General features: G+C 45.8%; 1 protein-coding gene across 1 annotated transcript in view; it reads right to left on the reverse strand.

Annotated features, from left to right (window-relative positions):
* ACSL3 (acyl-CoA synthetase long chain family member 3) overlaps positions 1-26695 on the reverse strand; it is an 86571-nt gene that overhangs the window by 37750 nt on the left and 22126 nt on the right. Inside the window, exons 2-3 of the mRNA XM_040427989.1 lie at positions 19922-20317; positions 15529-15706 (exon numbers count right to left, since the gene is read on the reverse strand). Of these exons, the coding sequence (XP_040283923.1) occupies positions 15529-15706; positions 19922-20272 (529 nt within the window). The 5' untranslated portion in view covers positions 20273-20317. The remainder of the gene's footprint in view (positions 1-15528; positions 15707-19921; positions 20318-26695) is intronic.

Here is a 26695-nt window from a genome sequence, read left to right on the forward strand (position 1 = left end):
GTCCCAGATAATAACTAAAGCCAAGAGGTATTAGTATAATGAGAGATATACTGTGTATGTATAATTTTTCTAATGTGTTCAGCATAGTATGCTCCCATAGATGACAGTCTGTGTGGGTGGAGCAGCAGCAAAGTGAAAGTAAAAATCCCAGCATGCATCACAGCAAGCATCTTCAGAGGAGTGGTCACATGACATCCCTGGCCAACTATGATACCATAGTAACAACAGCACCTCAGGTGTCATTTCATCACAGACAAGTCAGCATAAGGGAGCATTCACATGACAGTGTTGGTTTTGCGGTCCGCAAATCACAGATCCGTGTGTTCCGTATGTCTTCAGTTAACTTTCCGTTTCCGTTCCACAAATCCGTATAATACAGACGTGGTGCTTCCGCGTGTCATCTGTTTTTCACGGTCTGCAAAAAAATAAAATGGGGTTTCCTAGAATGTTTTCAGCCCAGGGGTCCGCAAAAAAAGTCCCCCCTCCCCCCCCCATCATTGGTGGCAGTGGTCAGTTCCGATCGGAGTCCCAGCAGTGTAATGCTGGGGCTCCGATCGGTTACCATGGCAGCCAGGACCGTGGCCGCCAGGCGCTCCTTCTTCTGTCTGTGCGGCGCATTGCTAATGCTTATAGCATTAGCAATGCGCCGCACAGACCTATGAGAAGAAGGAGCGCCCGGCGGCCACAGCGCACGTGAGTATAATGCTGCTCACTAACATACCATGGCAGCCAGGACTTCAGTAGCGTCCTGGCTGCAATGGTAACCGATCGGAGCCCCAGCATTACACTGCTGGAACTCCGATCGGAACTGACCACTGCCACCAATGATGGGGGTGACCCTGTGGCCACTGCCACCAATGATTAATACTGGGGAGGGAGGGAGGGGGGGGTGCACTGCCCACTGCCACCAATGCAGAGACTGAAGAACAGTACCAGCACCCGACCTCTGACAAGACGCTGTGATCCGCACAATTAATTCTTCAGGTGCCACACCTGAGGGGTTAATTGTGCAGATCACAGCGTCCTCTCAGAGGTCGGGTGCCGGGAATGCGAGTCACAGAATTCCTTCCCCCACGCCGAACTGCTGAGAGCACCGCCGCAAGCGGCCAGCAGGTATCAGCAGTGGTATAGGGGACATTTGCACGAGTACAAGTACTCTGCAAATGTCCCGTATCGGTCCCGATACCGATACTGGTATCGGGACATCCCTACCGGTAATGTGTCAGCTCCAAGCACCGACCCTGGACACAGTAGAAATGCCGGATGGGGGGGGGGTTAGGGTTACGTGAGGCTGGGGCGCCAGGGGCAGACTGGGCATGCGCTGCGAGGATGAGGAAAAGCAGCGCATGAGCATTTACTCTGCAGGCATGGACGAAGCTCCTCCATGTCGCGTGCAGCCATGGACGAACTGGCTGCACGGCAGAGCGGGGCTCAGGGGGGTGTGTCATCACATTGTAGAAAAAACAGGCAGATCTACTTAGACATATATTAGGAAAGTACTTTTTTCCTGCCTCCCACACAGTAGTAGAAAATACAGGCAGAGAGGCCAACCCCTTTAACTTTTGAAATTTACTATCCATCCTAGCTCTGAAGAGGTAGCTTGTTTTGGCTGCAATTCAAAAATCGTCCAAGTACGGGACTATGAGGATACCTTGCATATGAAGATGAGCTGTTACCTCTGCGACTATTTTTGTAAAAATCCTTGGAGCCGATGATAGGCCAAAGGGGAGAGCCTGAAACTGGAAGTGACAGAGGTGTCTTTGCATGAAGACTGCAATTTTCGGGACTCTCTGGTGGTCCTCAAATATGGGCACATGATAGTATGCATCTTGTAAGTCCATTGTCAACATATAACAAAACTGAGGCAGTAGGTTTACAGTCGACCTGATAGTTTCCATTTTGAACTTCTTGTAGGTTAGGCACTTGTTTAGACTTTTCAGGTTTATGATCAGCCTGAAGGAGCCTCCTGGTTTTTGAATCAAAAACACTGGGGAATAGAATCCTTCCTGATGCTGGTCTTTTGGAATGGGAAGCAGGACTTCTTTCTGAATCAGGCTGGTTAGCTCGGATTCCAGAGACAGTTGCCCTTTTCTTTTGGCCAGTGGTTTGTTTACGACAAAGTGATTTGGTGGGCAAGAGTCTAATTCCAGTTTGAACCCCTCTTGAATGGCGGCAAGAATCCAAGGGGAGGTTCCCATCCTTTCCCAGCTTGGCTGGCGTCATTGGGTAGACTTTGAGGCCTTATCCGGATTGAAGAGGAATCCTTTACCTCTTCCTCTTGAAGGCTGCCATCTTCCCGAGAACTCCCCTTTTTTTTCTGGTCCACTCTAGGTTTGTTTTGGGAGCGAAAGGAACGTCTTTGGGGAAAATATTTGGGTTCAGTAGGAAATCCTTTTTTCCTGTCCGACGCCTTCTCTAATATGTTGTCCAAGACTGACCCAAAAAGTCTATCGCCTTCGCAAAGGATAGAACAAAGAAGTTTTTTGGATCCTGTATCCCCCGACTAGGACCGGAGCCATATGGCTCTGCGGGTGGCGTTAGATAAAGGCAGCTGACCTTGCAGAAAGCTTCACCAAGTCTGCTGAGGCATCCACTAAGAAGTTGGATGCTTGTTTGAGCATTGGCAGAGATACTAGGATCTCTTCTCTGGAAGTACCTGCTGCTAAACGATCTTTTAGCTCGGACAACCATACAGACAAGGATCTGTCTGCACAGGTAGCAGAAATACTAGTCCTAAACATAGCCGTATTCATCTCCCAAGCTCTTTTGAGTAGGCTCTCACTCTTTTTGTCCATTGGGTCACGTAGTCACATGTCCTTGAACGGGAGTGATGACTTCTTTGAAATCCGAGCCACAGGTGCAAACATTTTTGGCCATTTATCCCAGGGGCTGGTATCAGCATCTGAAAACGGATATTTCCTTTTAAAAGGAATTTGAAATAGGAGCACACTTTTCAGGATCTTTCCATTCTTTAGATATAAGTGATTTTAAATTATTGTGAATCGGGAAAACACGTTTCTTTCTTTCCCCAAGAACCTGGAACATCTGGTCCTGGATGGATAAACTCTCTTTGGTATCTTCCAGGTTCATGGTGGCTCTTATAGTTTTTAAGAGACCCTGGGTGTCTTCCGGAAGAAATAACGGTCTGCCAGACCCATCATCTTAGGAGTCTGAGTCATCACTAGAGGCAATCTCCACCTCATCTAAATCCAGCCCGTATAACTGAGAGCTGCGGGGAAGAAGGCAGTAGCCTGGACTCCACTGCTGCATTAACTTCTTCCTTAAGAATGCTCCGCATGGAGTCCAAAAGAGAGGGAGACTCTTTGGACACAATCTTCTCTGTACACTTAGGGCATAGGGCTTTCTTGGCCTTCGAGCAAAAGGATTTTCGGCAAATAGCGGATTTCTTGCGGCCTGAATCAGCCCCAGGTGCCTTGGCGGTGGAGGTTTCTCTACCCCATAAGTAATCAAATTTATGAATTTTAGTAGGATCCAAGTCCATACAAAAAATTCCTTCCAGCACCAAGCACCCAGGGTGAATGAAGAGAACCACAACCCCACCAATATAATCCACTGACATTTTGGAGAGGAGGCTTACTGGGCTGAGGGCGACTGAGGCAGAATTCATAGGCTTGAGGGCAGCTTCCAGATATTAGGAGCCGACATCATAGGAGCAAATAAGACACTGCAGAAAACAGCGTTCCCGGCTCTTTTAAAGCCGGCATTGGCGTGACTCTGACGTCATGACGCACACGCAGCCACGTGACGCACCGCGACTGCGCAGATAGTAACGAGACTCCCTTCCCGATAGCCCGGGGAGTCTCCGCCCACAGTACGCCGGGTAAAGACATTTCTTCCTTGCTCTGGAACCAGGAGCAAGAGACTGGAGCCCGGGGCTGCTTTCCGGCGAAGGACTTAGGCCAAAGGATGGGGAAGGGGGGGGGGAGCGCGTCCCCGAGGCACGGCCCTCCCAGAGACTGGGGAAAAGGCCAGGCCATGCATCTAGAATCCTGGAGTACACAGGAGGAGCTTCCACGCGACCCGGGGACAGGAAACAACACTGATTTAGGTAAGAAGATGCCTTTTAAACTTCAGCTTCCGTGTGGTTTCCTGTCAAGGGGGCGGGGACACCCTCCTGTCAGTGCCGTTGGGGAGGCGCCGAGAAAAGCCCATGAATATTGAGGAGCCCAGGAAGATCATGACTGACTGCTTTTGGGATAATCTAGTGACTGTTCCACACAAGGTGGGGGATGTGGATGATGGCGCTGAGCAGAGATTAAACACACTTGAGGAATAGCTTGCACATGACATGTAATGTATACGAGCCCATAAGTACCATCTGCACACATAAATCACTCATACGGCCCATGCGCGCACACACTTCACGTCTATTTATTTTCATGTCCATTACAAGAAGCCTAATGAGATGAGAACCAAAAGGCAGATGCACATGTACGGAGCTTTTCCTGCTGAAGTAGTGGGACCCTGCAAGTGGCTGGGCCGGTTCCCACAAGCTGTCCCATCTCACTCCAGTGACCCCAGTTACATAAACATGAATGGCAGGGGAAGCCTGCATCTACGGCTCAGCACATGTGCTCTGTGCATGTCGTGCACCCTTTACACCCCGGACTCTTCCCATAAACCCATGACTATTTCTGATGCTAAAAGGCCAAGCAACGAGGAAGCTGAAGCCTGGAGAGGCCATAGAATACATGGAATTATATCAAGAAATCCATTCACCTGGTTTTAAATAAAAATAAAAAATGCACAGGAAAATTCACATGTAGGCTGTTAATACGTGAAAAAGAAACTTTTCAAGGGTAAAGGCGCAAGTTCAAATAAGATGTTAGGAATATACTGACTACACAGAAAGCCCTTTACTCAGTAAAGCTGCCATTTTAAAGGACATTTAATTCCGACCACTACAACAGGAACACAGAAGCGCTCAGCCAAGAGCCATCATCAATATCAGATTGGTGTGGGTCCGACTCCCAGCACCCCTGCCGATCAGCTGCAGCGCTCATCTGAGCATCGCTTCCTCTTCAAAATTACCTGGGCACCATCTCCTTTGTAGCAGAAGTCAGTGCAATTGCTTGTCCCATTCAAGTGAATGGGTGGAGCACTGTGACCTCTTCAAACGGCTGATTGGCGGGGATGCTGGAGTCAGACACCCACAGATCTCATATTGATTACTTGGGGCTCATGCACACGGGTGCTGGAGGTTTAGCAGCAATGCGGTCCCATTGAAGTGAATGGTTCCGCATACGGGCTGCAAAAAAATGGAACGGACAGACAACGAAAAATAAAAAAATTTGTTTTTGTGCATGAGCCCTTATCCTGGGAAGAAGTCATCAATATTACGCCACAACCCCTTTATTGTATATTTCTGAGGAACCTTTTGGTCAATATCTGCAATCAGCTGCTTCAGGGTTTCAGAAGTGCTCAGTGGTAAAGTGTATTTTGTATTTGAATGAGCCACGTATTTTTTTTTCAGTTTGTTAAAAAGAATCTCTCCAGTCTATGTCTCAGCAGAAGCTGAGAGACCAACTTCTACTCAACCACAGTTCATCTTCTCCTACAGCTTGAACCTTGCTCCTCTCCTGCTGCCCACCACCAGAAGAACAGGTTTTTACTGCTCATTAAAGGGGTTCTCCAGGATCTAACAAAAATGTCTAACAGAACAGAATTCTCTAAAAGGTCCTGGGTGGTCTTTGTTTATTTTACTGCAGTGATGATGTACTGCACACCAACATGTCCCCTGTGGCTAACCACTGGCATCAGCTTTGATTGGCAGCAGTGGTCATATGGGAGCATGGTTACTGCAGCAAAGACTGGTGAGGACCACTAGACTGGCAGCACTGGATGCGCAACAGCCGAGTATTAGATATTTTATCACTGAAGATTTATTTACTTTGCTGGACATCCAATTTTAACCACTTAAGGACCACAGGTTTATACCCCCCTAAAGACCAGGCCCTTTTTTACAAATCGGCACTCCACAACTTTAGCGGTTTATTGCTCAGTCATGCAACTTACCACCCAAATGAATTTTACTGAATTTATTGTTCTACATGTTTTTGATTAAAAAAAAAAATTTGGGTAAAAAAAAATGGTTTGGGTAAAAGTTATAGCGTTTACAAACTATGGTACAAAAATGTGAATTTCCGCTTTTTGAAGCAGCTCTGACTTTCTGAGCACCTGTCATGTTTCCTGAGGTTCTACAATGCCCAGACAGTACAAACATCCCACAAATGACCCCATTTCGGAAAGTGAGAGAAATATCTTGGTCAAATGCCAACTTTGTATAAAAAAATGGGAAAAGTTGTCTTTTGCCAAGATATTTCTCTCACCCAGCATGGGTATATGTAAAATGACACCCCAAAACACATTCCCCAACTTCTTCTGAGTACGGAGATACCAGATGTGTGACACTTTTTTGCAGCCTAGGTGGGCAAAGGGGCCCATATTCCAAAGAGCACCTTTCGGATTTCACTGGTCATTTTTTACACATTTTGATTTCAAACTTCTTACCACACATTTGGGCCCCTAGAATGTCAGGGCAGTATAACTACCCCACAAGTGACCCCATTTTGCAAAGAAGACACCCCCAGGTATTTCGTGATGGGCATAGTGAGTTCATGGAAGTTTTTATTTTTTGTCACAAGTTAGTGGAATATGAGACTTTGTAAGGGGGGGGGGGAAAAAAAAAAAAAAAAAAAAAAAATCATCATTTTCTGCTAACTTGTGACAAAAAATATAAATTTCTATGAACTCGCCATGCCCCTCATTGAATACCTTGGGGTGTCTTCTTTCCAAAATGGGGTCACTTGTGGGGTAGTTATACTGCCCTGGCATTTTCCAGGGGCCCTAATGTGTGGTAAGTAGGTAAATGACCTGTGAAATCCTAAAGGTGCTCTTTGGAATGTGGGCCCCTTTGCCCACCTAGGCTGCAAAAAAGTGTCACACATCTGGTATTGCCGTACTCAGGAGAAGTTGGGCAATGTGTTTTGGGGTGTCTTTTTACATATACTCATGCTGGGTGAGAGAAATATCTCGGCAAAAGACAACTTTTCCCATTTTTTTATACAAAGTTGGCATTTGACCAAGATATTTATCTCACCCAGCATAGGTATATGTAAAATGACACCCCAAAACACATTGCCCAACTTCTCCTGAGTACGGCGATACCAGATGTGTGACACTTTTTTGCAGCCTAGATGCGCAAAGGGGCCCACATTCCTTTTATGAGGGCATTTTTAGACATTTGGATCCCAGACTTCTTCTCACGCTTTAGGGCCCCTAAAATGCCAGGGCAGTATAAATACCCCACATGTGACCCCATTTTGGAAAGAAGACACCCCAAGGTATTCAATGAGGGGCATGGCGAGTTCATAGAATTTTTTTTTTTTTTGGCACAAGTTAGCGGAAATTGATATTATTCATTTTTTTCTCACAAAGTCTCCCTTTCCGCTAACTTGGGACAAAAATTTCAATCTTTCATGGACTCAATATGCCCCTCACGGAATACCTGGGGGTGTCTTCTTTCCGAAATGGGGTCACATGTGGGGTATTTATACTGCCCTGGCATTCTAGGGGCCCTAAAGCGTGAGAAGAAGTCTGGAATATAAATGTCTAAAAAATTTTACGCATTTGGATTCCGTGAGGGGTATGGTGAGTTCATGTGAGATTTTATTTTTTGACACAAGTTAGTGGAATATGAGACTTTGTAAGAAAAAAATAATAATTTCCGCTAACTTGGGCCAAAAAAATGTCTGAATGGACAGAGGGGTGAAAATGTAAGGACAGAGGGGTGATCAATGACAGGGGGGGTGATCAGGGAGTCTATATGGGGTGATCACCCCCCCTGGAAGGCTCCAGGAAGACACCTGTATGTGTTTTGCGGATCCGATCCATCTATCAGTGGATCCGTAAAAATCATGCGGACGTCTGAATGGAGCTTTACAGGGGGCTGATCAATGACAGGGGGGTAATCAGGGAGTCTATATGGGGTGATCACCACAGTCATTGATCACGCCACTGTAAGGCTCCATTCAGACGTCCGTATGCGTTTTGCGGATCCGATCCATCTATCAGTGGATCCGTAAAAATCATGCGGACATCTGAATGGAGCTTTACAGGGGGCTGATCAATGACAGGGGGGTAATCAATGACAGGGTGGTGATCAGGGAGTCTATATGAAGTGATCAAGGGTGAATAAGGGGTTAATAAGTGACAGGGGGGGGTGTAGTGTAGTGGTGCAACATATTACTGAGCTGCCTGTGTCCTCTGGTGGTCGATCCAAACAAAGGGGACCACCAGAGGACCAGGTAGCAGGTATATTAGACGCTGTTATCAAAACAGCGTCCAATATACCTGTTAGGGGTTAAAAAAAAACACATCTCCAGCCTGCCAGCGAACGATCGCCGCTGGCAGGCTGGAGATCCACTCTCTTACCTTCCGTTCCTGTGAGCGCGCGCGCCTGTGTGCGCGCGTTCACAGGAAATCTCGGCTCACGCGAGATGACGCCAATCGGCATTAGCGTAGCCTGTGGGAGCCGCCGCGATGACGCCTTTCGGCGTTACAGTTGCGGCAAGTGGTTAAGACTGGAAACACGTGTGCAGTTTAGGCTCCATTCACACGTCCGCAATTTCGTTCCGCAAAATATTGCGGACCCATTCATTTTTATGGGTCAGCACATCGTGCTGCCCGGACACGGAATTGCGGACCCGCACATCCGGGTCCGCACTTCCGTTCCGCCAAAAAAATAGAACATGTCCTATTCTTGTCCGCAATTGCGGACAAGAACAGGTATACTCTATTAGTGCCGTCAATGTGCGGTCTGCAAAATGCGGAACGCACATTGCCGCTGTCCGTGTTTTGCGGATCTGCAAAACACGTTGCGGACGTGTGAATGGAGCCTTAGGCTTGAGTTCACACCAGTTATTTGATCAGTGATTTCCATCAGTTATTGCGAGCCAAAACCAGCAGCGAAGCCTACTGAGAGATGAGGCGTAAGGGAAAGGTTCACTCCTGTTTGTGTTTTTGACCTGAAACTGGTTTTGGCTCACGATCACTGATGGAAGTAACTGTACAAATAACTGAAGTGTGAACTTGGCCTTTTTTGAGGAGCTTATTTTGAGAAATGCCAGAAGTGGATCCAGCAAGAAGTCCAAATTTGATATTTCCTATTCATTTCGAATCCACTACTGGCTTTGGCCCCTAGGAAACTGTCCTAAGGAAGAAAAAAACTGCAGCAACCCAACTTTCAAAATGATTGCTTTCAGCAGTGTGACTCAAATACACTCGGACGAGATGATGGTGGAAGTTCTGCGACAGCCTGACGATTTCAGGACTAGTAACATGGCTGGAAAATATGTCATTAGATAAATACTTAGAGACGTGACGCTCCAAACCTAACAATGGCCAAGGGACCTACTTCTAATTGATTCAAAAAGTCGGTCCTGGCCCGGTGAAGCTAAATCATCTGAGAATCCTGTACATTTGCCAAAACCCCACACTGACGTCAGGAGGAAAGTAGAGGAAGCAGCTGGAAGAAGCCGGAGCTGTGGAGCCCTGATGACAGTCCTACCGGAGTTCATGGGACTGGCGTACACAGGTGGAGCACCGTGTCCTGCCGTTTGTTCACACTACACCAGGCAAAAAACGTGACAATGGCACAAGGGCAGCGCCACATGTTGCTACGGCACGGATCTGACATGAAGCTTTATAGAGGGACTATAAACCACTAAAAAGGGTTCTTCTATTAAGGATTTGTGTGTGTAGATTACCCCATAATCTACCATACATCTGACACACAGCACGAGGAACAGGAACAAAATCTAAGAGAATAACAGTGTTCACCATCTCTGTATCAAGCTGACAAAAAACAGGACCTGTCCGATTTTGTCCGTTTTCACAGACAGACCCTGTACAATTCAAGGGGGGACATTTTTAATGGCCGTTTTTCAGAAAGGCACCCATGAAAAAACAGGCAATAAAAATATGCCGTTTTCCACCGATTCGTTTTTTCCCCTCCAGTGTCTTGTGAATGAAGCCTTAGACCAAGGATGGCCAACCTGAGGCTCTCCAGATGTTGCAAAACTACAACTCCCATCATGCCCGGACAGTCTACAGCTATCAGCTTACAGCAGGGCATGGTGGGAGTTGTAGTTTTACAACAGCTGGAGAGCCGCAGGTTGGCCATGCCTGCCTTAGACACTTCACTCAGATTTTTTTCCCCTCCCAGGACAAGGAGTCCTGTACTGAAAATAGGCTGAACTGCTGTGAATGGAGGTTCCCATCTCAGCCCCAAAACCTAAAAGTGCCCATACACCATAGATAGTGGTTGCTGGGCTTCTCCGAGGGTGCATGAGTTCTCAGTGGGAAAGTGGGAGTAAAACACTGCTAAACTTATCTCCCCTTAGAACAAAAATATTGGGCATGCTGGAATCAAACAGCAGCCTGCCCCCAACATCTATCTTCAGGGACACCACCATATTTTTTGGAGGACAGGGCCAGGCTTCCGAATTCTGCTCTCGCTGGGCCCAGTAATGTCACATCTGCATTGTTCGTTACTTTATCGGCACATGTGCAGTACAGACCTCCAGACCAGGAACCAAGTCCCCGTACCGCGCATGCGCCGATGCAGTAATTCACTATGCAGCCACAAGATTACAGGTCCAGGTGAGAGCAGGATTCAGATACCTTGCCCTGTCAAAAACAGGAAGGAGAGGGATGCCCAAAGGGGCAACGTTCACTATATTATAAAGTGCTGTACATTACAAGGAGAGGCATAAGCTTGTACTGCATTGTAGTTTATGAAGTTACGCAGAGCGGGAGGAGTGTATCATTACACACATTTTGCTACTTTTACACTGCCGTTTGGTGCGGATCAGTTAATGGATCCGCACAGACGGATCCGTTCAGATAATACAACCGTCTGCATCCGTTCAGAATGGATCAGTTTGTATTATCTTTAACATAGCCAAGACTGATCCGTCGTGAACATCACTGAAAGTCAATGGAGGACGGATCCGTTTTCTATTGTGCCAGATTGTGTCATAGAAAACGGATCTGTCCCCATTGACTTACATTGGGTGCCAGGACGGATCCGTTTGCAAGCAGCGTTTTGGTGTCCGCCTCCAAAGCGGAATGGAGACGGAACGGAGGCAAACTGATGCATTCTGAGAGGATCCTTTTCCATTCAGAATGCATTAGGGCCAAACTGATCTGTTTTGGACCACTTGTGAGAGCTCTTAAACGGATCCCACAAACGTAAAGCCAAAACGCCAGTGTGAAAGCAGCCTTATAGGGACAAGGTACGTCAAAGCAAAATTCATCTCGAGCGACACTTTACAATATCCCATAGATCAGGACTACAGAAAAAGTACAAGACTGGCTACTCAGACAGAAGGGTAAATGCAGAATTCAGTCGGACCCCTACTACTACTAATGGAGGGTGGGGCATGGCGGGAGTTCAGGTGACAAATCCCATGTCAGTGAGAAAAATGGCGCTAAATATATATATATAAAAAAATAAAATAAAAAGGGGAAACATTAGCAAATATTGAATTAAATCGATACAAAAAAGGAAAGGAAAGTATTGAGAAAGTTAAAGTTTCTTTTATTAGATTTTAGCTGTGAAAGATTCATTGGAGATACGTTTTATTATGTGGACTTTGACTTTATCATGCACAGGCATAAGCGACACGTTATAAAATCCCCATGTTTTATGGCCAGGCGGTTGCCGTGTTGAGGGAAGAGGCCAGGAGTGAGAGAGAGCACGTTTCAAGAAGTCAGCACAGACTTGAGACCTTCTGCCCCGAGCACTGTGCGCTCCCCCTCACATCCTGCTGCACGGCCCTTGTAAGACCGTCCAACATGGTGGGAAAGCTGCGGCAGGGGTGACGAGGGGACTACGGGTTATTTACATTACATGAAAAGCAGTCATGTCACAGGGAGGGAGGCGGATGGGATATTCCGGGTTTCTTTAAGTTGACTTGAGTCCTATAGCAAGAAATAAGACACTGAAAGAAGGTTGGAAATTGCATCACGACTAGATAAGGGGAAAGAGCGATGGAAAATTGTGGCAGTCGATAAAAGTGACAGCGCGTCATCAGGTCTGTTTAGTGTATATGACATCAACATGGAGGGAAAGTACAGGATTGCATGGATTTAGCGAAAGAAAGTGCTAGGAATGATAGTATAATGGTGATAAACATCAGCGGTTTCACAAAACGTCTTAGCCATGAGCGCGATGGTCAGATTATAGGCTATAAAAAAAAACATTTAAAAAAACTGCATGACGTTGATTTGTGGAAAGCCGTAAAAGAGATCGGAAACTGCATGAACCGGGCCAAACCTTCTCCGAACTTACTGTAAATGACAGCGTCACATAGCTAGGTAATGCGGCATGGAAAAATGTAACTCATCACAACAATGGGAACCGGCATCTAGAGCAAGACACTGTGATATGTACCATGTGAACAGTGACAGAAAGCACCCCACATCTGGGATCTGTTCCAAGCACTGGCCACAGGTCTGTAGGAAAACCAGGCGCGTCCGTCTCCAGCATCGAATATGAGACTTTGGGTCAGGAGGATAGGCTTTCACGTTAGACGTGTGTGTGCCATGCAGTTTATATTCTTAGGTGGGATGCGTCGGTATGAAATGGCGCAGTAGAGCACGCTGCTCCATACGGCTGGGGAAAAAAAGGGTCGGCTAATATACCAACCCGATGGAAGCCAACAGAACACTATATAGACCTTCATGAGGTGAATGGGGCATATGGATATATTTGACATAAGTGGTGGCAGGTTTTCCAGCACATGGCAGACAGACACAATGTGAATGGGGCCTTAGTAGGTATTGAGGCCTCAATGGCATTGTGCCTTTTGAGGTATATGTGCTCAGAGACTGCAACAGCCTGCTCTGAAGAGCCTTAAAGGGAATGTGTCATGAGAAACTGAACTACTGTAGAAATCGCATTAACTTTTTTTTTTTTTTCACGTAGATCTATATTCGCGTTTTTCTTTTCCGGCATAGAGTTCCGTCACAGGGGCTCTATACCGGAAAAGAACTGATCAGTTTTATCCCCATGCATTCTGAATAGAGAGTAATACGTTCAGTTTGCATCAGGATGCTGCGGTTTTATCTCCGGCCCAAAAAACTCAAGACTTGCCTGAATGCCGGCATTTCTTTCCATAGGAATGTATTAGTGCCGGATCCGGCATTCAAAATACCGGAATGCCGGAAGCAGACCGAAAAAAATATGTGAAAAAAATAAAATGCTGTATCAGTTTTTCCGGATGACACCGGAAAGACGGATCCAGCATTTCAATGCATTTGTTAGAGGGATCAGGATCCTGATCAGTCTTACAAATGCCATCAGTTGGCATACGTTTTGACGGATCCGGCAGGCAGTTCTAGCGACGGAACTGCTTGCCGGATCACTCTGCCGCAAGTGTGAAAGTAGCCTAAAAGGTGTATATACTGCTGCAGTTTTCACACCGGCCACTAGGTCTAATAATGGGTCACAATTCCTGTTCTGAACAGGTAAGGCTACTTTCACACCTGCGTTAGGTGCGGATCCGTCTGGTATCTGCACCTATAATGCAAACACTGGTATCCGTTCAGAACGGATCCGTTTGCATTACCATGAACAAAAAAATATATCTAAATAAAGAAAAAAAAAAAAAAAATATATATATATATATATATATATATATATATATATATATATATATATACACATATATATATATATATATACACATATATATATATATATATATATATATATATATACACATATATATATATATATATATATATATATATATATTATATTTTTTTGTTCATGATAATGCAAACTGATCTGTTTTGACTTACACTGAAAGTCAATGGGAGGTGGATCTGTTTTCAATTGCACCATATTGTGTCAGTGAAAACGGATCCGTCCCCATTGACTTACATTGTAAGTCAGGACGGATCCGTTTGGCTCCGCATCGTCAGGCAGCGTTTTGGTATCTGCCTCCAGAGCGGAATGGAGGCTGAACGGAGGCAAACTGATGCATTCTGAACGGATCCTTAGACATTCAGAATGCATTGGGGCTAAACTGATCCGTTTTGGGCTGCTTGTTAGAGCCCTGAAATGGATCTCACAAGCGGACCCAGAAACGCCAGTGTGAAAGTAGCCTAACTTTTCAGTAGCTACCTTGTTATCACAGGCAGAATTACAATGACATGTAACACCTCTGTGTATAGATAACACAGGATCCACCATTCCCAATAAATGATATCACAGCTTATCTTCTCCGTCCCGACCTCTGCCCAGGTCACAGAGCATGCCTAAAAAAACTCTCCATTAGAAGTTAATAGGGTTCCCTCCTGTACATTGTGTCCATGACCTATGGAGCTGCTCTCAAAGGACAGGAAGTCTTAAAGGGGTTGTCTCATCATGGACAATGGGGGCATATCGCTAGGATAAGCCCCCATTGTCTTATAGGTGCGGGTCCCACTGCTGAGACCCGCACCTATATCGAGAATGGAGCCCCGCAAGGTGGTGGCTGGAGGACTACGATCCGGCCACCACCAAGCCGGCTCCCTATAGAAGTGAATGGGAGCGTACCGAGAATGCGCGGCTCCCGCTCCCATTCATTTCTACAGGGCTGACGGAAATAGCCGAGCCGAAGGCTATTTACGCCGGACCCATAGAAAATGAATGGAGGGCGGCTGCGCATGCACAGTGCACCCTCCTTCACTTGCGGGGCTCTGTTCTCGATATAGGTGCGGGTCACACACACCATTATGGCCGCCCTGCCGGTGGCCAGGCAGGTTGTCCATGACTGTCCTAGGACCTTAGGTACATACTACTGAAGTCATATTCCACAAGATAGTAACTGGTCTCCTGTACATGGGTAGAAAAATGTGGGCTACAGCAGCATCTCCATAAACTTCTTTATTCAGGTTTCCAAAGTGCGGTACAGAAAGTACCGCACTTTGGAAACCTGAATAAAGAAGTTTATGGAGATGCTGCTGTAGCCTACATTTTTCTACTACGTTCAGTTTGACCGCCTTGGATCTGGGGTCTTTCGGCTCAGCTGCTGCATTCCACAACCCTAGCTCTGGTAAACCTACTATGGGTGCTGCTCTTAACCCTTGTTTTCTGTGGTCTTCTGTACAGTCTGCTATAATTATGCACTATGAGGAAGAGTGACATTTTTTGAGAATTGTGTCCACCGTCGTTTCATAAAAATGAAATTTAACTGGGCTTTCCCCCTTTAAAAAAAAAAAATAACCATTCTGTAGTATTGTGAATCCCACCTGCAGCACTTCTGCTAACAACTGTGTGCAATCTCTACATGAAGTCAAATAAAAGGCCAGATACTAACAGAAAGCAGATGGACTCCAGGCAGAGGACAACATATTCCAGCACAGAAGAGGAGCGAGGAGTGCAGCCTGTTCATCTTACAGGACACAGAAGACATTCCCAGACCAGCAGTCAATTCCCCCAAGATTATTACTCACGTGGGAAATTGTACATGAAGCAGGCCTGCGCTGAGATCATCCACTCTGCTCTCGTCTCGCAAAATATGGCGATATTAGACCGGGGGTTTTGGCCAAGGGCAGAAAGTCCACCTCCAAAGTTAGATGCCACCAAATAGGCCTCCTCGTATGACATCCAGTTGTAGTTTCCCAAGATTACCTGGTAAAGACATAAGCATGTAGAGCATTAGTGAAGCCAGGGTGAGCAGATACCTGCGGATCTGGACCAAATGCTGTCAAAATGACCCCTACTCCCATCAGCTAATCACAAGAACCAGGAAGAGGAGATACGGGGATGTGTCTGCTTGGGTAATCACTGATGGCCATTGAAGGTATATGGCCTCTTCTAGAAGAGACAGGGTAAAAACCTCAAGAGCTAATAGGGCTTCGTACGGTGGGCCAGGACACTATGGTGCAAGCTGAATGAGCCAGGAGTCCCCGCCATGAAACACATTATAATGCCAGGGCTGGGGGTTATGCCGGAGGTTTTTTTTTTGTTTTTTTTATTTAAATTTTTTTATTTTCAATTGTAGAAAACAAAATAAAACAACACATGGTACATATTTATGAAGCAAGGCGTCCAACATGACGCTGTCATAGAAGCAGATACAGGGCTTAGGTAATGCATACGTATATCATTCATAGGGATCCGAGCCATTTCAATACAGCCAGGGATTTACATAGTTAAGCATATAGTATTGAAAACTGCTAGGTATTAGGTAAGATCATGACCTAAATAGGCACATCACAATGTATTAACTCCCCACCCCTACGCAATAAAGTTACAAAGTTAGAAAGGATGTGTTGTCTCTTGGTTTGGATTAGTAGGGGAATGGTTTCCAGAGAACCTGAATTGCCTCCACCTTTGCCATTGTTTGACAAATTTCTGGTGATTCCTAGTCTCCCATGCTGAAAATGCCGGAGGTTTTTAAGGAGAGGTCACCTTGACTGTGAATACGAGATTCAATGCGGATAGTTCTGGATTATGAAGAAAATCGGCAGAAATAGGAATTATGTCTGGTAATGGGAAATGTCATTCTAGATTTAAGTTATTAAAGGGGTTGGCCCATCTCACACACTGGTGGCATATCCTAGCGATAGGCGTGTGTCCCACCTCTGGATCATCTCTAGAACGCAGAGTGAAGACCACCCTCTGGCTCAGCTAGTTCAGTCAGCCCCATAGAAGTGAATGGAGCGGTGGTCGTGCTTGCGCAGTGCACTTCCCATTCATTTCTATGGGACCTCCGAAAATAGCCAAGCGCACGGCTTGGCTATTTTCGGCACTCCCATAGAAATGAATAGAGGTCAGCTGCGCAAGCGCTGTGCACTCTCCTTCACATTGTGGGCTCGGTTCTGTAGATAGGACCTATCAGACACTGGTGGCCTATCCTATTGATATCTTACCAAGGTTTTAGATGGAACAATCCCTTTAATGGGGACTTTCATAAACTCTTAGTGACAGGATGATTGGATTCCTATGAAACTGGCTCTGGTGTGTGTCTGAGATTAGAGGGCAAGCCCTATTGGGGACAGGGGACTGATGACAATCTCTGTACAGGGATACGGAATATGCGACTGCTACATCGGCACTTGGACATTTAAAGGGTTGGTCCGAGATTTTGAGGTTGGTAGAGGCCATGGCACTCTGATGAGCACTGCAGCCTCTTCCTAGGCCGGTGATGTCACGTTCATCAGTCACGTGGTCCAGGCGAAGCACAATCCCAAATCAAGTGAAAGGGCCTGGACTGCAATACCAAGCACAGCCACCATACAATGTGGGGCGCTGTGCTTGGTGAGCTGTGAGGAGACCGCAGCCTCTTTAAATAGCTGATAGGCGGGGCGCCAAGGATAGGCCATCAATATCAAAATCCCGGAAAACCCCTCTAATCCTATGACAACATTAGAGCACAGAAGTACTGGAAGAAGAATGGCAGCGGGCACTAAATCTGCTGTATGATTTACTGCAGTACTGCCTTCCACACACTCAGTAACACACTGACGTCAGCGGTGGAGGCGAGCAGCACGTGCACAGAATTCCTCATCTAGGACTATTTATCTAGTGAACACGACTGTCGCCCAGCGCGCTGTAACGCACATAGCAGGAGGCTCCCTAATGACCCCAGCAGTGGATGAGCGAAGTCTCCAGCGTGCTCTCTATTCTCTCAGGACTTGTCCCTCTGCACGTCACCGCCGGTCACATAGCTGTGATGCTGGATGACAATCTGTACCATAGTATCCGTCCAGCTGGATGACAACTCTGCAATATGCGCACAGCACTGGCTTGTAAAGCGAGAGTGTCATCTAGAAGCAGGAAAAGCGCCAGTCGGCAATGACATAAGGCTCTTCAGGTTCACAACCAACTCTCAGCGCATGTATACAGTAATAGTTTATATTATTACCTACCAACATGGAAACACTGCCATCTGTTGGCAGCACATAAAACAACTTCACTTTTTTTTGTCAGAGAAATTGTCACCAGGATCAACCCTATTAAAACCAGGCATAAAGACAGGTAGGGTTGACCCTTGCGAGTAAAGGGACACTTTATTTCTGTATTTCAACACATTTCTGGTTTTATTCTTATGCAAAATTAGCTCCTGCCCTGCCCCTCATGCCATTCCTCCATGCCCCTTTGATTGACAGGGCCAGAGGTGTGGGGCAAATATATGTTGAAATATACATTGGTGGCAGTGTGACACAGATAATATGCAACCATTACTTATCCATGATCTTCTACACTGCCCTCAGGTTCACTGGGCTGGGCGAGCATCACGATTGTCCCCGCCACTATAAGTAACTCCTCCATGCAAAGATAGCGCCTCCGCTTCTGGGTGCCCAAAGACGTCAACGGCACATGCGCAGTAGGCGTCTGCACTGCTGAGGAAGCAGATGCCCTGTGCATGCGCCTATAGTGGGAACTCCAGTGCAGGCTTGAGATTAAATCATGCCTGGCTTTGTCAATCAAAAAGGTAATGGGGGAGTGACACGAGGTGAAAAGCAGTGGCTGTCTAGTGACCCAAGGAGCTAATCTGCAGAAGAATAAAAATGGGGATTTCTAAGCAACTGCTTCACAGACATTCATGAAGATATCATTTTACCCAGCAGGGTCAACCCTTATCGGACTTTATGACCGGTTTAATTCTGCTGACAGATGCTCTTTAACATCTACGTTGCCTAGAGAGTGCCATGCAGCATGCACACAGTGATATACAGCACCTATAGAAAGCCAAACAGTGCTGAGACCCATATACACCACCGAGTGTAAGGTCCGACATGGTGGATTACTTCAACATCACGTTACATCCAGATTCATCACAGACTTCACCCTGAGCACTGAAAATGGTGAAATATGCTATGAAAACGGGCAAATCGCCAACAGAATTGACAAGGGCGGACTTTCCTGCATTGTGACTATAGAGTGATGCTGCCCTCTGCTGGCAGCAGCTGGTAAAGCTAATAATTTAAGTTGACCATACTGCAGGTTTTAGACAGGGCTGTGGAGTTGGTAGATAAATGTTCTGACTCAGACTCCTCTGTATTAATATGCGAATGTATTTTATACATTCCTTGAGGGAAAGAAACGCAACATACATGTCATTACCACAGGACTACTGGCTGGGAAGCCAACAAGTTTTTATAGCCTTAGCTAAATGACAGCAGTTTTTCCAATGGTTACAGCTTCAGTCTTGAACTATTGGCCCTCCATTCCCTTCACTTATACAAGTGTCTCTAGTCCTGCAAAAAACATATTTATTTAATCCCTTATCAGTGAGAGGCTAGGTTACACATGGACGCTGCGTGTAACACAACACTATGGAAAGTATAAGTATTGCAGCTCCTAATTGTGCGCTGCGTGCCATATAGTGAAGCATATGAAAATCATGCTTCTTCACGGTCACTTAACGTGTTCGTTTTGCGGTTACGTGAGGCACTGCATGCATTGGTCTTTATTCTTACAGTAGAGAAATCATTAATTATAACTTTTTGTGAATTGGGACATTTAAACTTGCTTTTTTTTTTTTTATTCCAATCTAAATTTAGTAGGAGTCGAGTCGGTGCATTGTTTGCCGACTCCGACTCCAGGTACCCAAAATTTCCCCCGACTCCGACTCCTCGACTCCGACTCCACAGCCCTGGTTTTAGAGACCTAAAGCTTCCTCCAGTTTCGGGTCACATTGGGACAAATCACCCCACCACCACCACCGGGCTCCATCAAGCCCCATAGTAAGTGATGACTGGTGGCAGTGTTATGTCTACCTCCGGTCTTTCCATCTATACATTTGGGCAGCATATTATGGCAAAGACAGTCCGTCTCATTCAAAATTAATAAGAAGATTTAAACAATTAAAAACAAGATAACAGTATTTTCCGTCACCTTTTTGAAGACCTTCCCATTGGGCTGGACTTCATCCTCCTCACTGAGCACCTCTCTGGTGCCCAGGCATGCCTTGGCATTGAACAGTTTGGTGGCGTGCTTGAAGACCTTGTCCAGGGTATCACAGTCGGGGTACAGGGAGGACGCCAGGCTGGAGAAGCTGTCCACCGATCGGAAAGGGCTGCATGGCTCTTCAATCAGAGGCTTGGCCTTCACCCGCGCTGCTCCCCTCTGCCTTTCTATCGCACCAGAAAGCAAGAACCACGGCACAAAGGTGATCACTCCATAGAACCACATGAAGAAATGGAGGACGTACCGCAGCACTGGATTTAGGTCCTCTTTTATATGCATTCTGAAGTCAAGGGAGGAAACCCGGCGGGGGAAAACGTAATTTACCTGCAGAACAAATAACACAATAAGAAAGTGTAAAGACGACATGACAAACATACAAGGAACCTGAGGTGCTCGGCATATGCAAAACCCAGCAACCAGTACGATGAATCAAATAGAAACGTTAAAGGCCAAATGTTATTTTGTAGGGATTTTGGAAATATCAAGAAAAATAAAATAAAAAAATGCAGCATCACAGAACTGCCATTTTCTCAACTCCATAGCATGGCCACCGACGGGAACTGAACATGGACCTAAAAACAGGGTATTCTCTTCTATAAGCATATTAACAACCAAAATTACTGCATATCATTTGAAAAAAAAAAAAAAAAAAAAACTTCTCATGTCAGAGTGAGCTTCGATTCAGAGGGTCTGGGTGCCAAGACCCCCCACTGATCTCAGAAACCAAGGGTGACATCACTCAGTCTGCCCCCTAGTGTCAGAGATGAAACGCTTCAGTCCCGCAGCAGGCACCGGGTGGCTGATACACTGGGGGGTTCTCACAGCAGGACTGCCGGCAGAAAATTCACTGCGTGTACAATGGTATCTTAGAAAAACTCAGCCACAGAACACACACAGGGGGGAGGAGACCCCCAGCAAATGCAAGTATTTCTCCTCTCAAAATCTGGAAAACCTATCACATTCTGATGTCACTTATATGGCAGCTGGCTCGTCCCCATTACGGTTACCATTATGGCTGCATAACAAGACAGGCTTCCAGGGATCTGCAAGGTTGGACGAGCGTTTTTAAGGAAGGGCAGGGATTTTGGCTGCCATCCTTTACAGATACAAACAAGTTTATAGAGGAAAATGGCTTAAAGGGGGTTATCCAGCTTTAAAAAGGGCATCTGTCAGCAGATTTGTACTTATGACACTGGCTGACCTGTTACATGTGCACTTGGCATCTGTGTTGGTCCCATGTTCATACAATCCTGATCAAAAGTTTAAAGGGATTCTGTCACCTCGTAGAACACAAATTCAGATTTTAAACCAGTCATGCTCCACAGCTTACCTTGAATCGGCTGTGCTGTTCTAGATTGTAATCCGTCCAGCAGTTTTGCAGAAAAACGACTTTTATAAAACCCTGAAGGTGCCCAGAGGGGCGTTATTTTCCCCTTTGTGTGCCCAGTAACGCCCCTCTTACAGTGCCCAAAACGCCTTCCTCCAGAATCCCTAACCGCCCACAGAGTCTCATCCCTCTCCTCCCCCTCCCTGACGGCCGAGCGAAGTCTTGCGCAGACGCAGTACCCACTGAGGGCTGCGCCAGTGCGATTTGCTGGAGACTGAGGGCAGGAGCTTTATCGTCGTCACTGGGCATGCGCCGAGCCCAGTGACGTCCGATGCTCGCGCGAGACTTCGCTCGGCCGTCGAGGAGGAGAGGGATGAGACGCTGTGGGCAGGTAGGGATTCTGGAGGAAAACGTTTTGGGCACTGTAAGAGGGGCGTTACTGGGCACACAAAGGGGAACATAACGCCCCTTTGGGCACCTTCAGGGTTTTATAAAAGTCGTTTTTCTGAAAAACTGCTGGACGGATTACAATAAAAAACAGCACAGCCGATTCAAGGTAAGCTGTGGAGCATGACTAGTTTAAAATCTGAATTTGTGTTATACGAGGTGACAGAATCCCTTTAAGACCACTTGAAAAATGGCAAAAAAAAATCATATTTTACATTGTTGGATCTTAACAAGGTTCCAAGTAGAGCTTCAACATTCAACAAGAAGAAATGGGAGTGAGACAAAACATTTTTTGAGCATTCAATTTAATGAAAACAATGAATAAACTGAAACAGGCTGTTTTTCAGCTGATCAAAATTTTCGGACCACATGCCTTTAAAAGGCCAAATCTGTGCAAATATGTGGATTCATTGTCATTTTCTGTCAGGTAGTCACACGTTGTGATGGCAAAGGCAAAAAAACTCTCCCTTTTTGAACGTGGTCGGGTTGTTGAACTGCATAAGCAGGGTCTCTCACAGCGCGCCATCGCTGCTGAGGTGGGACGCAGAAAGACAGTCATTTGGAATTTCTTAAATGATCCTGAGGGTTATGGAACAAAAAAGTCAAGTGGAAGACCCCAAAAAATGTCATCAGCACTGAGACGGAGGATCCAATTGGCTGTCCGTCAAGACACTGGACGATCCTCGACCCAAATTAAGGCCCTTACTGGTGCTTACTGCAGCCCCATAACCATCAGACGGCATCTGAGACTGAAGGGCTTCAAAAACAAAAAACGTCTTCAAAGACCTCGTCTCCTTGAACGCTACAGAACTGCTCGTTTGGACTTTGCAAGAGAGCACCAAACATGGGACATTCAAAGGTGGAAGAAAGTTTTATTCTCTGATGAGAAAAAATTTAACCTTGATGGTCCTGATGGTTTCCAACGTTACTGGCATGACAAGCAGATCCCACCTGAGATGTTTTCTACGCGCCACAGTGGAGGGGGCGGCATAATGGTCTGGGGTGCTTTTTCCTTCAGTGGAACAATGGAGCTTCAGGAAGTGCAGGGGCGTCAGACGGCCGCTGGCTATGTCCAGATGTTGCAGAGGGCATTCCTCATGACTGAGGGCCCTCGTCTGTGTGGTAACGACTGGGTTTTTCAACAGGACAACGCTACAGTACACAATGCCCGCAGGACAAGGGACTTCTTCCAGGAGAATAACATCACTCTTTTAGCCCATCCTGCGTGTTCCCCTGATCTAAATCCAATTGAGAACCTTTGGGGATGGATGTCAAGGGAAGTTTACAAAAATGGACAACAGTTCCAGACAGTAGATGGCCTTCGTGCGGCCGTCTTCACCACTTGGAGAAATGTTCCCACTCACCTCATGGAAACGCTTGCATCAAGCATGCCGAGACGAATTTTTGAAGTGATAAACAATAATGGCGGAGCTACTCATTACTGAGTTCATGTTTGGAAGTTGGATTTCTGTTTTGGGGGGTTTAGTTTTTTTTTGTCAGTGTGGTCCTAAACTTTTGATCAGCTGAAAAACAGCCTGTTTCAGTTTAATCGTTGTTTTCATTAAATTGAATGCTCAAAAAATGTTTTGTCTCACTCCCATTTCTTCTTGTTGCATGTTGAAGCTCTACTTGGAACCTTGTTAAGATCCAGCCATGCTAAATAGAATTTTTTGCCATTTTTCAAGTGGTCTTAAAATTTTGATCAGGACTGTATGTGCCCACATTGCTGAGAAAAATATTGTTTTAATATTTGCAAATGAGCCTCTAGGAACAACGAGGGCGTTGCCGTTACACCTAGAGGCTCTGCTCTCTCTGCAACTGCAGCGTCCTCTCTACTTTAATTGACAGGACCAGGCAAGATAACATTTAGGCTCCATTCACACGTCCGCAATTCTGTTCCGCATTTTGCGGAACGGAATTGTGGACCTATTCAGTTCTATAGGGCCACACTATGCGCTGTCCAGATCCGCACTTCCGGGTCCGCAATTCCGTTCCCGAAAAAAAAATAGAACATGTCCTATTGTTGTCCGCAATTGCGGACAAGATTAGGCATTTTCTATTATAGTGCTGGCGTTGTGCGGTCTACAAAATGCAGAACGCACATCGCCGATGTCCGTGTTTTGCGGATCCGCAAAACACATATGGATGTGTGAATGGACCCTTACACTGCCTGGCCCTGTCAAAGGGGAGAGGGGCCAGCAGTTGCAGAGAGAGCAGAGCGTCTTGGTGTAAGGGCAATGCCCCCGTTGCTCCTAGAGGCTCATTTGCATATATTAATGCTTCATTTTTCTCAGCAATGTGAGCAGATATGTACATGGCACCAGCACAGATGCCTTCAGCAGCACATGTAACAGGCCCTTTATACCACGATGTTCTATTTGGTAGGGGGAAAATATATATATAAATGTAACACTTGCCCGCACCACGCTACTCCATTCCAGCTCTTTCAGGTCCTCAGTGTATACACTTTTGGACGGGGTCACTTGGTGCACATCCCTAAATGGAACATTTTTTCAGTTTACTAGAAGCAGCCATACTGAATCCTCAGTAGTGGGGGGCAGGGGAGTGTTTTTTTCTTTATGAAAATCAGGAATAAAGTTGGACATCCCCTTTAAGGACTTTATATTTATTTTACATTACACGATGTGCAAATCCCAAATCTTTTCTCTGATGCATTCTGGATACCAACCATGAGGTGGCAGTAAGGCCCCTTTCACACGAGTGTGATGGATTAGGTCCTGATGCGTTAAGTGAAACTTACACCATTTTGCAAGCAAGTTCAGTCAGTTTTGTCTGTGCGGGTGCAATGCGTTTTGATGCGTTTTTCACGCGCGTGAAAAAACCTGAAGGTTCACAAACAACATCTCTTAGCAAACCATCAACGAAATGCGCTGCAATGCATTTTTCACTGATGCCCTATTCACTTCTATGGAGCCAGGGATGCGTGAAAAACGTAGAATAAAGAACGTGCTGCGTTTTTCACGCAACACAGAACTGATGCGTGAAAAAACGCTCATGTACACAGACCCATTGAAATGAATGGGTCAGGATTCAGTGCGGGTGCAATGCGTTCACCCGCGCGGAAAACTCGCTCGTGTGAAAGAGGCCTAAGAGGTTCCTTACAAAATGAAATTCATTTATTAAATCCATAATTTGTACAGAATTGCTCATTTCTTGTTTTTTCCTGCCACCTGCTGGCCAAAATAAGAATTGCAGCTTCAATGCCCTGGGTCTCTTCAGAGAGACCCAGCGCATTGAAATCAATTACTGGCATCCGCATTGGCCGCAGAGGATACCCGGAAGTGCGTGCTTCTGGGTTTTTCACCCTTTAGATGCTGTGATCTCACTTGATCACGGCATCTGAAGGCTTTATGACCGCGACCGGCAATAATGCCGATTGCAGTCATTAGCCGCAAATCTCTGCGGAGACCCCCCGGACTTTACGCCTGCTGCACGAGCGATTGGGCGCCATGTTTACACTTAGTAGCGAAGGAGTTAAAGGCTATGTACATCTTCGGAGGCAATTTTTGTTTATGATTGCACGTTACTCATTTTCGGCTAAATTGGCCTTTATTAAAAAATATTCAGCTATTCGTTCACAAAGGGTTAACTGTTTTTCTAGCTGTGTGACTGGTACTTTCACTTTGTACTGGTCAGCTAATAAACCTCATCTGTAAAATGTCATAAACACTTATTTAAGCCACATTCTTATCAGTAATATAAGAACTGAGCAATAATGAGTGTTTATAACGTCAGAGAGCAGAGATGACGGAAAAGAGAAAATCCACAGGCTGCTGCTACAGCATCTTAGCTATGTACACAAAAAAAGGATATCATATTTTTAATAAAGACAAATTTTTATCCTACAAATGGCGGGACCAGCACCGGGAGATGGAAAAACCTGTACTGTCGTATATGTATCCTCCCAAGAGAGACTGAAAATAAATGAAGCATAGTAATAATACATACAAATATCACCATTAATGAGCATTTTACCGTTATCAGAAGCAGCCCAACAGTGATTACCGACAGTGATTCTACACCACCATGTACGGAGTGGCTGAACGTATATATTGCTAAACTGCCCCCATCCACAGATTACTGACAGGGATTTGCTCCAATCCTCCATGTGGTGGCAGAACGACACTGAGCTCCATTTTATCTAGATGTATGAATGGTACACTGACTCTACAGCGAATATCTGTATTTATGCCAATATAAACACCTAATAAACAGATATACATAAAGTGAAAGTAGGATTTAAAGGAACACAACCACATCATGCTTAAATCTGTGCAACCCCCCCCCCCCCCCCCTTCCCCTAATATCTAAAGGTCGCACACAAAACCTCATTATGGTTTCATGGCTGGCCAGTCCTTTAAATACATAAGGTACAAGGCAGTGACCTGAGGTGAACAACTGGGAGGGCTGCCTTCTATAAATGCCGATAACTCCTGAATGGTAGCAGCAAGAAGTGTAGTGTTGAGCGAACTGGTGTGTCAAGTTCGGCGTCTAAAGTTCGGGTTATCGAAGTATCCCGTTATAGATTCCGCTACCACGGACCATAACGGAATTTAGAATCCGTAACGGGATACTTCGATAACCTGAACTCGAACTTTAGACGCCGAACTTAAAACAAAAGTTCGCTCAACACTAATCATTAGTCCAAGCTAAACAGGAGATATTACCACAAGCGAGTCAGGAATAATCCCAGGTAAAACCTGCTTTTACTTTTAGCTGCATCCCGATTTCTAACAGTAATATCTTCCCATGTACTGAAGATATTGCTGTCATTCTGGTATTCCTAGAATGTCCACTTTCAAACAATATAAACCTCATAACTCTAGCTGGTACCAAATCAGAGATATGAGCAGCTAAAGCAGCAGCCTGGAGGAGGGAGAGCAGTTGCAGAGGAAAGGAAAAAGTTA

The sequence above is a fragment of the Bufo bufo genome, chromosome 4, assembly GCF_905171765.1.
Source record: "Bufo bufo chromosome 4, aBufBuf1.1, whole genome shotgun sequence".
Taxonomy (NCBI): Eukaryota; Metazoa; Chordata; class Amphibia; order Anura; family Bufonidae; genus Bufo; species Bufo bufo.